General features: G+C 35.9%; 1 protein-coding gene across 1 annotated transcript in view; it reads left to right on the forward strand.

Moving 5' to 3' along the window:
• Nucleotides 1-14,448, forward strand: part of EPG5 (ectopic P-granules 5 autophagy tethering factor) — a 139,811-nt gene that overhangs the window by 97,549 nt on the left and 27,814 nt on the right. Inside the window, exons 31-36 of the mRNA XM_069075376.1 lie at nucleotides 347-560; nucleotides 2,922-3,079; nucleotides 3,594-3,795; nucleotides 4,389-4,461; nucleotides 6,379-6,482; nucleotides 9,580-9,755. Of these exons, the coding sequence (XP_068931477.1) occupies nucleotides 347-560; nucleotides 2,922-3,079; nucleotides 3,594-3,795; nucleotides 4,389-4,461; nucleotides 6,379-6,482; nucleotides 9,580-9,755 (927 nt within the window). The remainder of the gene's footprint in view (nucleotides 1-346; nucleotides 561-2,921; nucleotides 3,080-3,593; nucleotides 3,796-4,388; nucleotides 4,462-6,378; nucleotides 6,483-9,579; nucleotides 9,756-14,448) is intronic.

A 14,448-nucleotide genomic window follows, 5' to 3' on the forward strand; every position in this document is an offset into this window, starting at 1 on the left:
AACTTAGTAAGTATACACAGTATGTACAAGACATGTTGCTGATTACTGGGAATACGAAGATAAGAAACAAAATAATCCCTATCATTAAGGAGCCCAAATGAGATGGAATTATGTCATTCTTGATAATATTGACTTCTTTGGGGTTTGAACTCTTTTAAGAACATTGAATGACTAAAGCCAAATTTAGTCCAAAAGAAAATTTGCTTGACCCAGCCAACATAGATTTTTGTAAACAAATACCGTTATCATTAAAATGTTGACTTTTAAGTTAAATTTGAAAAGAACTATTCCCACCCCTTTTGTGCTACTCCAATAAACATTCCTTCTTTTTTTTTTTTCTTTTTAGTTCGATCTTAAGCAATGGTTGAACTCCACTAAACCTCCTCTGTCTGATCGTACCAGGCTCCTGGAGTCCATCCATTTGGCACTTACTGCCTGGGGCCTTGAGCCTGATGAAGACATTTTGATGTCATTCAATATTTTCTGTAAACACTGGACTTATCTCCTGCTATACCAGTTCCCTGACCAGTATAGTGACATTCTAAGGCTGCTCATGCAGAGTAAGTATATTTGGTTCTTGATTCTAATGTTATCAGGTTAACTCATAGTCAACAAATGAGAATGAACAGCTGTTTTACCATTTTTATTAATTTCTTCTTTCGTTTCCAGTAGAATGTAAGATCCTCAAAGCTAGGGATTATGTTATTTTTTCCTATGCATTCCTGTTATTGTGAAATTGAATTTATAGATAATTAAACTCATTCATAAAAGTTGTTGACAAATTATTTGACCAGAAAAGAGTGTCATAAACGTCCTATTTACCTGAAAGCTTTTAATAGGAGCAGAGGAAAAGGAAAAGTGGGAACTTCCTATGAGATTTCACTGCATGGGAATTTTTGGAAATTTTTTTTTTTTTAAAGCAATTGGGGTTAAGTAATTTGCTCAAGGTTACACGGCCAGTTATTTCTGGGTGTGGTGCTGAGTGTCTGAGCCCGGGATTCGATCTCCAGGTCTTCTCAACACTGGAGCCGGTGCTCTTACTTGCTGTGCTACCTGGCCGCCCCTGGAAATTTTAATAATGTATTAAATAGCAATCACCTTTCCCACATATACTAGCTGTTTGGGGTCTAGGGATGGAGGGCAGCACCAGTCCTTTTTTTTTTTTTTTTGCCTTTTGGAGGGCAATTGGTGTTAAGTAACTTGCCTAAGGTTACATGGCTAGTTTTTTTGTGTGGGTGTTCAGTGTCTGAGGCCGGAACCGAACCTGGGTCCTCCTGACTCCTGGGCCGGCGCTTTACTCTCTGCGCCACCTAGCCGCCCCACCAGTCCTTCTTAATTGTATGATGCATACTCAAATGGAGACAAGTTTGAGACTATAAATTTTGTGTGGCTTGGTTCCCTGGGAATCCAGTTTTAAGAAATCAATGAAAATTTGTGTGTGTGTGTGTGTGTGTGTGTGTGTGTAAAATCATTTGACTTGTGTTAGTGGAAGAACACTGAAACATGCTGTGTACATGCTATTGTTTTTAAAGCAATATAAACTTTAACTTTAGGAAAAATGTAAAAAGGTGGGAGCCTATGTATAGTGTTTTTAAAGTTTATTTTTATTTCACATTTTTAAAAGAATTGTACTTAATGTGTTTATATAAAAATATTACCATCGACTTTCTCTTCTCTGCTCATATTTTTTTCAGCATTTCCATCAGTTTACAGTAAAGTATTACTAGCAGATCAAGAATTTTCATCTGCTTAGACAAGAACTATGTAATTTCATTTTAAAGTTTCAGAAGAAGAGCTTATTAATGCCTGTTTTGATCCCCTGGGAAAAATGGAGCTGTATGTCTGTAGGTGTTAGTGATGCAGAAAGTAGAAAACAGGACACTGATCATTTTAGAAACTGAGCTCTCTTCCTGACTGAGGTTGTATTACAGAAGTCCCCTCTATGTTCATTTTCCTCTTGACTCCTTGGCATTCCTTCTCTTTCATCCACAACCTTAGGTTCACCTTAAGCCTTAGGTGGGAGAACAGTTAATTCTTTGATGACATTTTGTCAAGGTCAGGCTCCTGAGAGATTCTTACCCCATCAACACCTCAGCCCACAGTAGCCTTCACAACATTAATTCCCAGACAAAACCAAACCATTAGGAAACATTGGAAATCTTAAAATTTCCATGTTAATTCCATATCCACATACTTTTTCACAGATAGTATGTAGTGCAACTGTCTCTCCTACTTACTCTTGCTTCCATACTCTTTGGTCCAGCCAGACTGACTTTCTTGCTCTTCCTCACATATGATTTTCCATTTCCTATCTCCATTGCCTTTAAACAGTTCTGTCTCATGCTTGGAATGCCATTTCTCTTCCACCCTTTTTTTTTCCCTTTAAGACTAAGCTGAAGCACCAAAATTACATATGAGACCCTTTCTACTTTTCCACAGTTCCTAGAGACCTCCTTCCCAAGTAAGTTTTTCTTTATTGTACAGATACTTATGTGTCTCTCTTGATAGCATATAAACTCCCTGAGGTCAGAGACTGTTACATTTTATCTCAGTATACCTAGCACCTAATACAATACCTGGCACATAGTACATGCCTGGAATATAATGAATACTTGTTCATTGATTGCCTGTATAATCCATAGCAAGTGACTCTTCATCTTTCAGAGAGACTTCATTTCTCTGAGGTTCAGTTTTCATCTTTAAAATGAGGAAATTATACCAGATCATTTCTAAGGTTCATTTCAGACCCATTAATCTTATGATCTTAATGCCCTGGAAAACTAAAATATTTTAATTTGGGGATTTTTTTTTTTACTGATTTATTATCACCTAGTAACCACCAAATAGCAGACTGAACATGCCTGTATTTTTATATATGGTTATTTTAGTTGTAATGATGAGTTGCTCTTTTTTTTCCCAAGGCTCAGCTGAGCAACTACTGCGTCCTGAATGTTGGAAGGCAACCCTGAAAGCTCTGGGCTGCTTCTCATCTGAGAGCAAAGAAGGGAACTGTCCACTCCCTATAACTGAGAGTCCTATATTTCCAAGTTCTCCCAATATTCTTCTGTCAGATGAACAGGTATGCAACTTCTGTCTTAAATATTCGGGCCTAAACTAATCTCTTTCTCTGCTTTTTATGCTACTGTAATTTTAGGTTGAACAAATAAACCAATTTATATGAAAGAATTTATATGGATGCTTTTTGTGTATTGTTGTTTTTGTTTTATATGATTGTCAACCATATGATTTCCCATCTCTTCATTTTCCTGTACCTAGAATGCCCTTACCTTTTCCTTCTCTTTGCCCTTACTTGTTTAAATTCTACACTGAGCATTAAAGGTATGGTTAACCTCCTGATGAAATCTGTAATCTACCACTCTGATTCAAAGTGATCTTTCTGTTTCCAAACTTCAGTAGCATTTATTATTTATGACATTAATTTAGTATATGCTGTGTTATTAGTCATCTTTTATATGTATATGACTTAATCTTACCATCTCAGAAAAATATCTATTCTCCATGATGCTTAGCGCATTACTTGGAACATAAAAAGTACTCAAAAAAAATTTGTTGGTTGTTGATTATTCTTTCAGGTAATAGAGACAATACAGTGGCTTTCAAATTTTTTCTATAAGTTACGGTTATCCAAGTTGGACTTTAAGAGTTTTGGATTATTTTCAAAGTGGACTCCTTATGTGGATGATGTGAAGAAATTATTGGAGTACCTTGTGAAACGGCTGATTGCCTCTGAAATGACTTGCTTGGGGCAAAACTCATTAACTAACAGTAGAGCAGGTAATGAGCTTTTAGTGCAACATGAAACCAAAATTATTGACCTTCTTTTAAAGAAATCTGAAAAGACTTGTTAGGACATTTAAATCTTTTTTGTGATCAAACTGTATATCTTATCTGTCAAAAGGAAAAGATGAAAAATATATAATGTGGATGTAAGAAATCTATTATGCCTTATAGTCATTCATACATTATGGATGCTTGATACAGCTTGTCCTAGACCCTCCTTTAGGACAAAGAGGGTTGAGAAAAATTTTAATTTTTATCTTAGTGTTCATAATATTTCTGTCTTTGAATGAAAGGTTCTAGAAATTTAAATAGCTGTCCTGGGAAAATGAAAAATTGTATTTCCAGTGCTTATATAAGTGAAGCTTCATTATAATAAAAATAGTTATTTGATTTCATGAAACTTCACTAAAAGAAATGAAAGCATTTCCTTTCTTTAATTGACTTTATCTCATGGGTCATCTGCTGTAGTCACATGGTTATCATGTGATTATGATACTCGGATTAGGAGGATCTGAATTTTTTAAACAATCTTTTGAGTGAGATTGCTCGACTATGCCTTCTCTAAAAATTGTTGTACCTTATTTTAGTGTTGAGATCTCTACATTCACTAATTGTTCAGCTCTTCAAACCATGGATTCTGGTTTTAGAAGACAATACAAGGTAAATACATTCTTTAGATATTTGAATACCTAGGAAAGTCATAATTTTCAAGTTCCCCTGGTATTTTAGTGTCAATGATTAGTGTATTGCCACACTACATTTTCAGTTTTGTAACATTTAAATTTTAAAATGATTCCTTATTAATCATAGGTAAGGAATTTTCTCTTTCATGTAGTTGAGTTATGCCTCTAATAGCTTCAGAACAATAGCTAATCAAAAACAGAAGACTGAATGAATTTATTAATGCTTACGGTCAAAAATTGAGCTAGACATCGGAGATACTAGTAGAAAAGCAAGCCTCTGCTCTTTCAAGGCATTCACATTCTAATGTGAGTTGGCCGTTTAATAAAGATTTCTTGACATTGATTTAAATTTGTTGCTGACATTCTGATGACCTGCTGAGCATCTCCATCTGGATGTCCCATTGGTATCTCAAACTCAGTAGTATATTGAGGTTTCTTATCTAGGAAGTTTATTATGTCCTTGACTTCCTTAATGTGGGCTTTCTCTGCTGACGCAGTTTGAAACATCCACACCTTATACAATTCTTGTCCAATATTTAATGTATATGCTTTATTTGGAATCTGTAAAACACATAGACCTGCCTTCCTCTTGTTTTTGGTTTTATATTTTGCAGATATTAGTGTGCGACCGAAGCTGTCCATCTTTTGTCTCTTGTTCTTACTGTTTAAGTGGCTTAACATGTTTTTATGGCTATGTCCCCAGTAATATCTTTTATTACACTTAACAGATTTACATAATTGCTGATTATGTACTTGGGGCTACTTGATACCCATAATTCATCTTTACATTGCATTTTGAGTTGTTCTTTTCTCTTACCTTTGTTGTTTATTGACACCTTATTTTTGTGCTAATCCCATAAAGTGAAGGAACTGAACATTCACTTTCAGTTGTCCACAGTAAAGAAATCCATTAGCATGATCCATTTTACTTAGGGCAGGTGCTGCTACCCGAAAATTATGGTTTTCAAAGTTTTAGAAGTTGCATTTATACATATGTATTGAGTTAATGTTTCTCTTAGAGCCATCCAGTTTAACATGTGACTTGTCAAATAAATACATAAATAAATTTAAAAGCAAGCTTTTAAAACTTTTATGAGATTCGAGATGTTCGAAGCTGTAATGGGCTGTGTTATGGAGTAGTAAGGCTTTTTGCCATTAAAAATATTTTGAGTCTTAGAAGAATGCTTTTTTATCAGAGATACTAGAAGAGAGAGGGTTTCTATATTGGGTTGGGGTTTAGATTAGATGATGCCTAGAATAAGGTACCTTTTGATTCTAAAATTCTGACTCTGATTTTGCCAAAGGGTTACTTTCAAACAGTTGAGAAGTTTCTGGAAATTAAAATGTGGTGGCTAAAGTTTTATGGGGTTTTGGCCACATGGTATGAAATTGACTTGGCGTAGGCATGCCTACAGTGGCTTTTATTGTGACTATCTCAGCATTTGCATCTCAACTTTTGAGCATTCTGAATTATTTAGTCAGTGTTATACAAATATGAGAAGGTTTTGCTATAGAGAATGTCTTATGACATTCTAGCCATTTCTGGGCGTTCTCTTGGCCTGGGGTGGGACAGTGTATTGCAGTGAATGAGGAATAAGTACAGTGATATAAACTGAATGACTAAAAAGATGTCAAATGATAGCACTGTTGATAACATGCTTTGTGTGCTTGGCCAAACCCTTAAACCACAGTGAAACCATAGTGGAGTGGCCCAGCTGACCTGGTCCCTATTTCAGGCAAGGCAGGCCTACAACTTAATGCACTTTAAATGTGATGAGGCTATTTCCTACAGGGTTTCCACAGATCAGGCAAATTTAACCACTCATAATTTAATCACTGGTGCTCTGTTTTTTAACTGTGTTTTTTTTTTTTTCCTTTTTTTTTTGCTTTAAAGCAATCAGCACTACTATCCTTGGCTGGAAAGTGATGCATCCATGGCCTCCAGTGTAGTACATTTGTTCACTGAATGTATTGGGATTTTACATGAAAGTTTTAAAGGTAAGCAAATGTCAAATTATGGATGGCCTAGTAATTTTCCATCTTTCTTTAAGTCATTCAGTTAATCTTTGGTCTCTACACCCTATCTTTTATTTCATTTTGATTGTAAAGATTATCTTCCTGGGTGTGTTTGTTTTATTCTAATAATGTACTATGGTGCATATATTTTCCAAAAGACTCCAGAACGACTTAGAAAAAGAAATTCTTTTTGCCTTTTGTTTTGTTTTGTTTTAATTTGGCCTTGGATCACAGAGTGAAAACAAATTTTGAATAGAAAAAAATGTACCAAATTCGGATTCCCACATTTCCTAAGGAATCTTAACTGGAATAAATCACTCACTATAATACAATGAAAATATCCTGTCCAGCCAACATTTTATCTCCTTACCAATCTGGAGAGATATGGCAGCCAAGGGCAACTCCAGTTTAGAAAGTAAATTCATTTTGAAAATCATATGGAAGAGGATTATGGAAGATAATGTATTATCTCATAAAACTGTAAAAAGCAATGAAAGGAATTAAAGCGAGAGACCTAAGTAAAGCAGATCATCTCAGGGGTAGTTAAGGATGAAACTGAAAAGAAGACAATCAATGGATGAAAAAACGGCGATCTTTAGAGATTTTTATTCATTTGTTTTTATTAATTTTTTTATCTTTAGAGATTTTTGTGGCAAAATATTGTGTCACTGACAGTAGAGACAGTGCATTTGTATTCTAACACCCAGTCTCCAGTGCTGTGTAAAGCAGTGAAAATGTTACTAAGGAAAACAAGTATTGGAAGAGTGGTAGAAATAGATCAGTTATACACAGAGAAGGTCCTTGCTGAAGGCAACAGGATTTTTAGGGCATTAAGGTTTAATTCTCAAGGTAGCTGAAATAGGGGATAATACCCCCCAAAAGGTAAATGAGATTATATCAGTTATCACCAACTCATAAGTTGACTTTTCCTTCTCTACAAAATTTTTGTGAAAAATAATATAAACATGCAGTGACATCATGTTTTTCTATCGTATTAAAGGTAGAAAAAGAAAACACAGGAGACAGACTTTGCTTACTACCCTACTGCTTGTTCCACAGACTGTTGGGCCTCACCATGTGCCCTACCATTGCACCCAAGGACCATCATTTTGAGAATCTGTATTTGAGTGGTTGGAGAGTAACGGGGAAGAAAATGTGAGCAGCATTGTAGAGGTAGAATCACTAGGATTTGGTAACTGATTGAATGTAGAAGATGAGGCAGCAGGTATAATTAAAAACCATGCTGAAGTTTTAACTTTTCATAACTGAGAAACTGTAGTAGTGTTGTCAGCAGAAAGAGGGACATGAGTTGTTTGGGATATGTTGATTTGAGATTTTAGGGGTGGCTAGGTGGCTCAGTGAATAGAGCACCGGCCCTGGGATCAGGAGATTTTAGACGTTCGAGTAGTAATGTCCAACAGACAGTTGTAAACATGAGACAGAAGTTCAGGGGTGATGGTAGGATTGAGATGTATTTCTGAGTCATATCCGTAGAGGAAGTGATTGAAGCAGTGGGAGCGAATGATGGCACTTAAGAAAGGAATGTAAAGAAAAGAGACAGTATAGAATTGTTTTCTAGATGTTTGACAGTAAAGGAAAGGTGAAAGAGGGGACAGTGGATTGAGATGTGGTGGATAGCAGGGTCAGCAGTCACTACCTTCTGAATCCCTGGCCCTTGGTATCTTTGGTATCCACTCTGCTTCCCGACTGAAATATCACATGAAGCCTCTGCCTTATCTCTTCTAGTCTCAGGAAAAGAAGCTATATTCCATACATTAATTTTACTACAGATTAGCCATTCTTTAGTCAATCAGTTATCACTTTGTTTCTACTTCTTATTACCACAAAAAAATGCTACTACATGAGTATTTTGGTATGGATGACCTTTCTATCTTAGGACTTGTGCAAATCAGGTTCTTTCCAATCTATGACATAAACCTTTTCTAAAAAGAACGTAATTTCCTTTATCTCTCTAGTCAAACATATCAGGTGTTCCTGTCTTTTTTTAGCCCTGTTTTCCCCCTTTTCCTCAATGGGAAATATGTGTTAGCACCTGAATTCCCTTCCTCTTCCTCTGTTTTATCTCGTGTCTCCTGTGTCTTTACCAAGAATTACTTAATACTTATTAAGACTTTTCTTATCTAGCATTTATATAGAACTTTAAGATTTGCAAAGTGCTTTACGTATATTAACTTAGTTGATACTCATAACCACCCTGTGAGGTACATATTATTATTATCTCAATTATATAGATGGCAGTAAGATGACTTGTGTAGAGTTTCACAGCTAGTAAACAGGGCCTCTAAGGTCATCTTTGAACTTAGGTCTCCCTGACTCCAGTGCTTCCTCTGCTGTTCTGTCCAACTGCCTCAGAGCTCTCACCCCCCTCATTCTTGTCTGGTTTAGCTGAAGGCTTTCTACATAGGAGCCTGAGGCATTCTTGTGCAGTATCTCTATTCAGGGCCTTTTGGTATACCCCTACATTTTAAAGGCAACCTATATACTACACTTGAAAAATACTGCCAGATGAGATCATAAATTTAGAGGTTGAAGGGACCTTAGAGGCTATCTAGTCCAACCTCATCAACTTACAGATAAGGAAACTGAGACCTAGAGGAGTTGTAAGCTGCCTAAGGTCACACAGGTTGTAAGTAGCAGAGCTGGGTTTAGATCTCATATACTTTGGCATTATTGGAATGCCCCCTCAGCTCTTGTGTGCCTTCCTCCTTCCCTCTGATTAGAGAGAGTCTCACTGGAGCCCTCCCAAGATCCTCCAGGATCTCGGAGAGGGCCCAGAGCAGACACACCATCGCTTTCACTGGTACCCTCCTCTCCCATTTTTTTTTTGCTTTCCTCTTTTTAGCTTATTTTTATGTTGTCTTCTGTCACTGGATTGTGAATGTCTTGTATACCCAGTGCTTAGCACAGTACGTAGAAGGTACTTAAATAAGTCTGCAAAGTCTGGTCAGTGTTTACAGCTTTGAATTTATAGTTACATTTTTGATAGCTGATTTTTTGGGTGATTTTGTTTTATAGGATGATAACTATAATATTTTTAAATTAATTTTTTTTAACTTAGATAAACTCTTGCCTGGTGATGAAGGAGCACTTCGTCTCCATTTGATGCATTATTGTGAATCGTGCGCAGCACCCAAAATGCCGGAATTTATTCTTTTTGCTTTCCATAATGAATATCGGAAACTTCCATGGAAGGACATGTACCCAGACCAAATGCTAATGGAAGCATTCTTCAAAGTAAGCACTTTGTAGGAGGGTAAAGATCTTGATTTTCTAATGATTGTATGCACCTTTGTCATTATCTAAAAGACTTTGAAGAACACCAGAATCAGTAGAGTATATTTTCTGCAATTTGGATTTTTTTTAAGTCAGATTTTTATGAGACTATTTTGTACCTAGAACATCTGCAGCACCAGTCAGAAATAGCTGATGACAAAAGTTCAGAAGGTGTCATTCTTTTTTTACCTTAGACTTTAGTAGTATTGTTATGTGATCTCACAGTGGGTAGGATTCCTTTAATAATGACAGTTACCTTTAAACTCTCTTTGATTACATAGTGTGACTAGCTGGCCAGCTGTAGACACTATAGCATTATCTAAAGTTGAAATTGCTTTTTAAGAAAATAAAACTCAGATTGATTCTTGAATCTTTATTTTCTGTAAGCTGCTTGGTAAAGTATATAGTTAGGGGGAAGAGTACCCACATATTCACATTAGGTATCCCTGATTTTACCATGTAGAACTTGAGATTACACAAGGAAATGATTCAGCCTGTAAATATTGACTCTGTAAAAAAAATAGTAAATGTTTTTGATTATTACCTTACTGTTGAAAAAATAGTTGTGAATAATGTGTGTAAAATATACAGTCAGTCACACTGACTGGTATTACATTTTTAACCATCTTGACATGATATTATTAAACTTACTTGAAAAATTATGAATGAAAAAGCATTAAGTACTTACTATATATCAAATATACTATACTATATACTACTATATATTTACTATAAAAATAAGGAAAGTTTTTGATCCCAGTAGTTAGATTCAAATGAAGGGAAGTGGTGACCAGGAAGGTTGTTGGGGGTGAAATAAGCATTTTTTGAATGCCTATTCTATGACAGGTACTTTACAAATACTATCTCATTTGTTCTTCACAACAATCCTATGAAGTAGATGCTATTGTTGTAGAGTTGAGGAAATTGAAGCATACGCGGTTAAGTGACTTCTCCAGGGTCATACAGCTGAGAGACATCTGAGACTAGATTTGAGCTTGGGTCTTATCACTAGGCCCAACATTCTTTCTATGCCAAGCCCAGCACTATACCACCTACCTCACTCTGTTCTGGCCTGGGCCTGACTCAGGTCAGTTCTCTGGTAGGTTAGGTTCAGTATTGTAACAGAATGAGACCCTTGCTGGTCATTGAACGGTTAACAAAAATAGCTTTACTTTTCAACAACACAGAAGGATATTTAACAAAAATAGGAATCGTGGACACTGCAGAAGGCCTGAGCAGAGGTAACCCTTGCCTGAGTTACCTGTACCAGTATTCTGCCAGTCAAGTCTAAGGGTAACACTCCACCTGGAGCACCTCCTGGATGCTTTGTAGTCAAACAAATCAGAAGTCATGTCAACAGTTCGAACTTTTAGTCTCCTGAGCCAACCAAGACTTAAGGATGATCTCAGTAGCTTTTAAGGGAAAAATAACTTAATTTGCCTGAAGGGGAGGGTTTAGAATATTGCTCCTCCCATAGTGGAACACTTGAGTCTGGAAAGGTACCAGAATGGTGAGTGGGGCCATAGGCAGCGTAGATTGACACAACAGACACCAACCAGAAACAATAGCAGAGTTTATTTCCGTGTGTGTGTGTGTGTGTGTGTGTGTGTGTGTGTGGTCAACAGCCTGATTGGTGAGGTTTTTATAATCTGATCTTACCTTTTAGAACTTTTAAGTAGTTCATAATCTAAATGTGTTTTTATACCACCTACATTTCCCAATGTATCCATCCCATGACCCCTTCTTAGAGACACACCCCTATAAACTGAGTAATAAAAGGCCGGGGTTGGGGGGGGAGGAAGTTTAGCAAAACTAGTCAACATATCAAAAAATTCTGATTTTATGTGCAGTGTTCCATACCCATAGCCCCTGATTTTGCAAAGAAACAGAGGGACCTTCTCATATTTCTCTTTTGGTACCCTGCTTTGTCATCATAATTTTGTAGCATTCATTTTCCATAGTTTTGTTGTTCTTTCTTTTTATAGTAAAGAATTGGAAATGAAGTAGATGTCTATTAACTGAAGAATAGCTAAACAAATTGTGGTACATGAATGTTACAGAAATCTGGTGCTATAAAGAATGATGAATATGTTGACAGAGAAACATAGCATGAATTGATCAACATACAGTGAAGTAAGAATAAGGAAAGCAATATGTATGATGACTACAACTGTATTTATGCACAGCTACATTCATGTACCACAGCTTATTTAGCTATTCCTCAATTAACAGATATTTCCTTTGTTTATGCTTCTTTACTGCTACAAAAAGTGTGCTGCTATAAATATTTTGGTGCATGTGGGGCCTTTCTTTTTTGTCTTTCACCAGAATTGTTGAGGTCTAATCATAGTAGTGAAATCTCTAGATTAAATATTGTAGACATTTTATTTGCTTTCTTTGCATAATTCCAAATTGTGTTCCAGAAGTATTAGACCAATTTGTAGTTCCACTGATATTAGTATACCTATCTCTCTACAACTCCAACATTAATTATTCCCATCTTTTGTTGTCTTTGCCAGTTTACTGACCAGTCTGTTTTGATTTGCATTTTCCTTATTATTAGTGGTATGGAACATTTTTTTATATGGTTGCTAATAGTTTGTAATTATTTTGAGAAATTAGAAAAAATATCCCTTGACCACTTAGCTGTTGGAGAATATGTCTTATCCTAAACCTATTACCGCATCTATTAGAATTTTCTCTGTATTAGAAGCATAGTTTTTTCAGATTTAGTTATTTACAAGAATGAATAAAGCATAGTTAAGCTATTTAATTCTGATTTTGTATCCCTGCTCCATAAAAAGGGAAGACATCTCATTAAACCTTAATTTATTAATACCTTTATATTTTGAATCCTGAGGAATGTTTAAAGAAGCTATCATTGGGTTTTATTTCTCATCTCAGAGAAGAGATAGTGAATGAGTGACTTTATAACTATTTGAGTGTGTAAAGGAACAAGGGTGCCAAGTAGTTATGTTTTTTACCTGCATTAAGGAAGAAACAAGAGGAAATGGGCTTAACTTTAAGATGAGGGAAAAGTTTTAAAAGTAATGATAGTTTACTTTTGTAGAGTGTTTTATAATTTATGAAGTGCTTTCTTTACAGTCTTTTTTTTTTTATTTTGCTTTTTTTAAGGCAAATGGGGTTAAGTGACTTGCCCAAAGTCACATGGCTAGTAATGTGACTGGGGTCGGATTTGAACTCAGGTCCTCCTGACTCCAGGGCCGGTGCTCTATTCACTGTGCCACCTAGCCAATCCTTACAATCTTAAGGTAGATGGTGAAAGTGTCTTTATTTCTGTTTAGCAATTGAGGAAACTAAGTCCTGGTGTGGTTAAGTAATTATCCTATGGTCACATATATAAACACAAGAAATGACAGAACCAAGGTGAACACTTAAGTCCAATGAATATAAATCCAGTGTTCTTTCCTCTCTATAGGGAAAACCTTTGTGACTCTCTAAGGTTTATAACAACAATGGATTTGAGATACTGGAAGAGTTTTGTCCTATAAGTCTATTAGGTATACATACTTAGTCTTATATATATATATTTTAAGACATTGACATGTCCAGAGTCAATTGGTCCTTTTTAGCTGTGAATATGTATGGGCATAATGATATTTCAGGAAGTGGGGAAGCACTAATTAAAAACAAAGGGCAAGTAATGACTAACATCAAGACAGGAATGGAGAGGAATGTATCATTATCAAATTATAGAGCAAGAATTTTAAGAGATAAGAAAGGCAGTCATGAAAAACACAACACACAGGAGACTCAAATAAGGGATATTTTCAGATTTTATTTTTAATGCCAGAAAATTCTTCCTTCCATGGCCTCTAGGTGGTTTAAAAAAATTATTTAGGTAATAAACCAAGTCTTTCTTCAATTAATACAATGAATAATAATAACACCAATGGTGCTGTAATTTTTAGCCTTTGCCTCGGCAAAACAAATGCTTTATCGTAACGTAACGGCACAGAATTTACTACGAGCCTATATGTACACTCTAGTGGGTTGTTGACTTTGACTTTGGAAGGAAATGATTTTATATTATTCTTTCCTTGAAAGAAACAAAGATTTTGGAGCAATCATTATTTACTTTACAAAAAAGTAATAACCAAAGTATTCCTCTTAAGTAATGAGCTTCCCTGGTGTAATGCAATGCCAAGCAAAGGCAACTTCCCAAGGTTCAGAATACCAGCATAGGTGCTCTCCATTTTATTCAGTGACAAATTAAGAACAGAGGGAATCAAAATATGACATCATTCAAAATACAGCATTTATTAAGTGTGATTAAATAATCTCCAAGTACTGTCCCACCCCAGGACCTTACATTCATTCAATCAATTACAAAGTCCCTGTTCTAAATACTACTCCACCCCTAGGCTGTACCTTCATTTAGTCCATCACAAAGCCCCTCTTCTCAAATGGAGATTAGTTTCCAATCATAAGTAAAGTACATTCATTTGTTCAATCATAGAACACAAAAAGGTCAAAAGTTCCCCACCCCTGGATCCCAATTGAATCTACCCCAGAGTTAAAACAAGTTTAAGCACAGCACTTAATACCCAAATGGAGGTCTTTTCTTCATCTTGACAAGAGGCAAGTTCTCAGCAATCTTTGTTCCTGGGGAGACAAAGCTTAGCAAGGCCAC

Source organism: Petaurus breviceps, unplaced genomic scaffold (genome assembly GCF_028583685.1).
Source record: "Petaurus breviceps papuanus isolate PSGF00001 unplaced genomic scaffold, PetGlider_PUasm1.0 151, whole genome shotgun sequence".
NCBI lineage: Eukaryota > Metazoa > Chordata > Mammalia > Diprotodontia > Petauridae > Petaurus > Petaurus breviceps.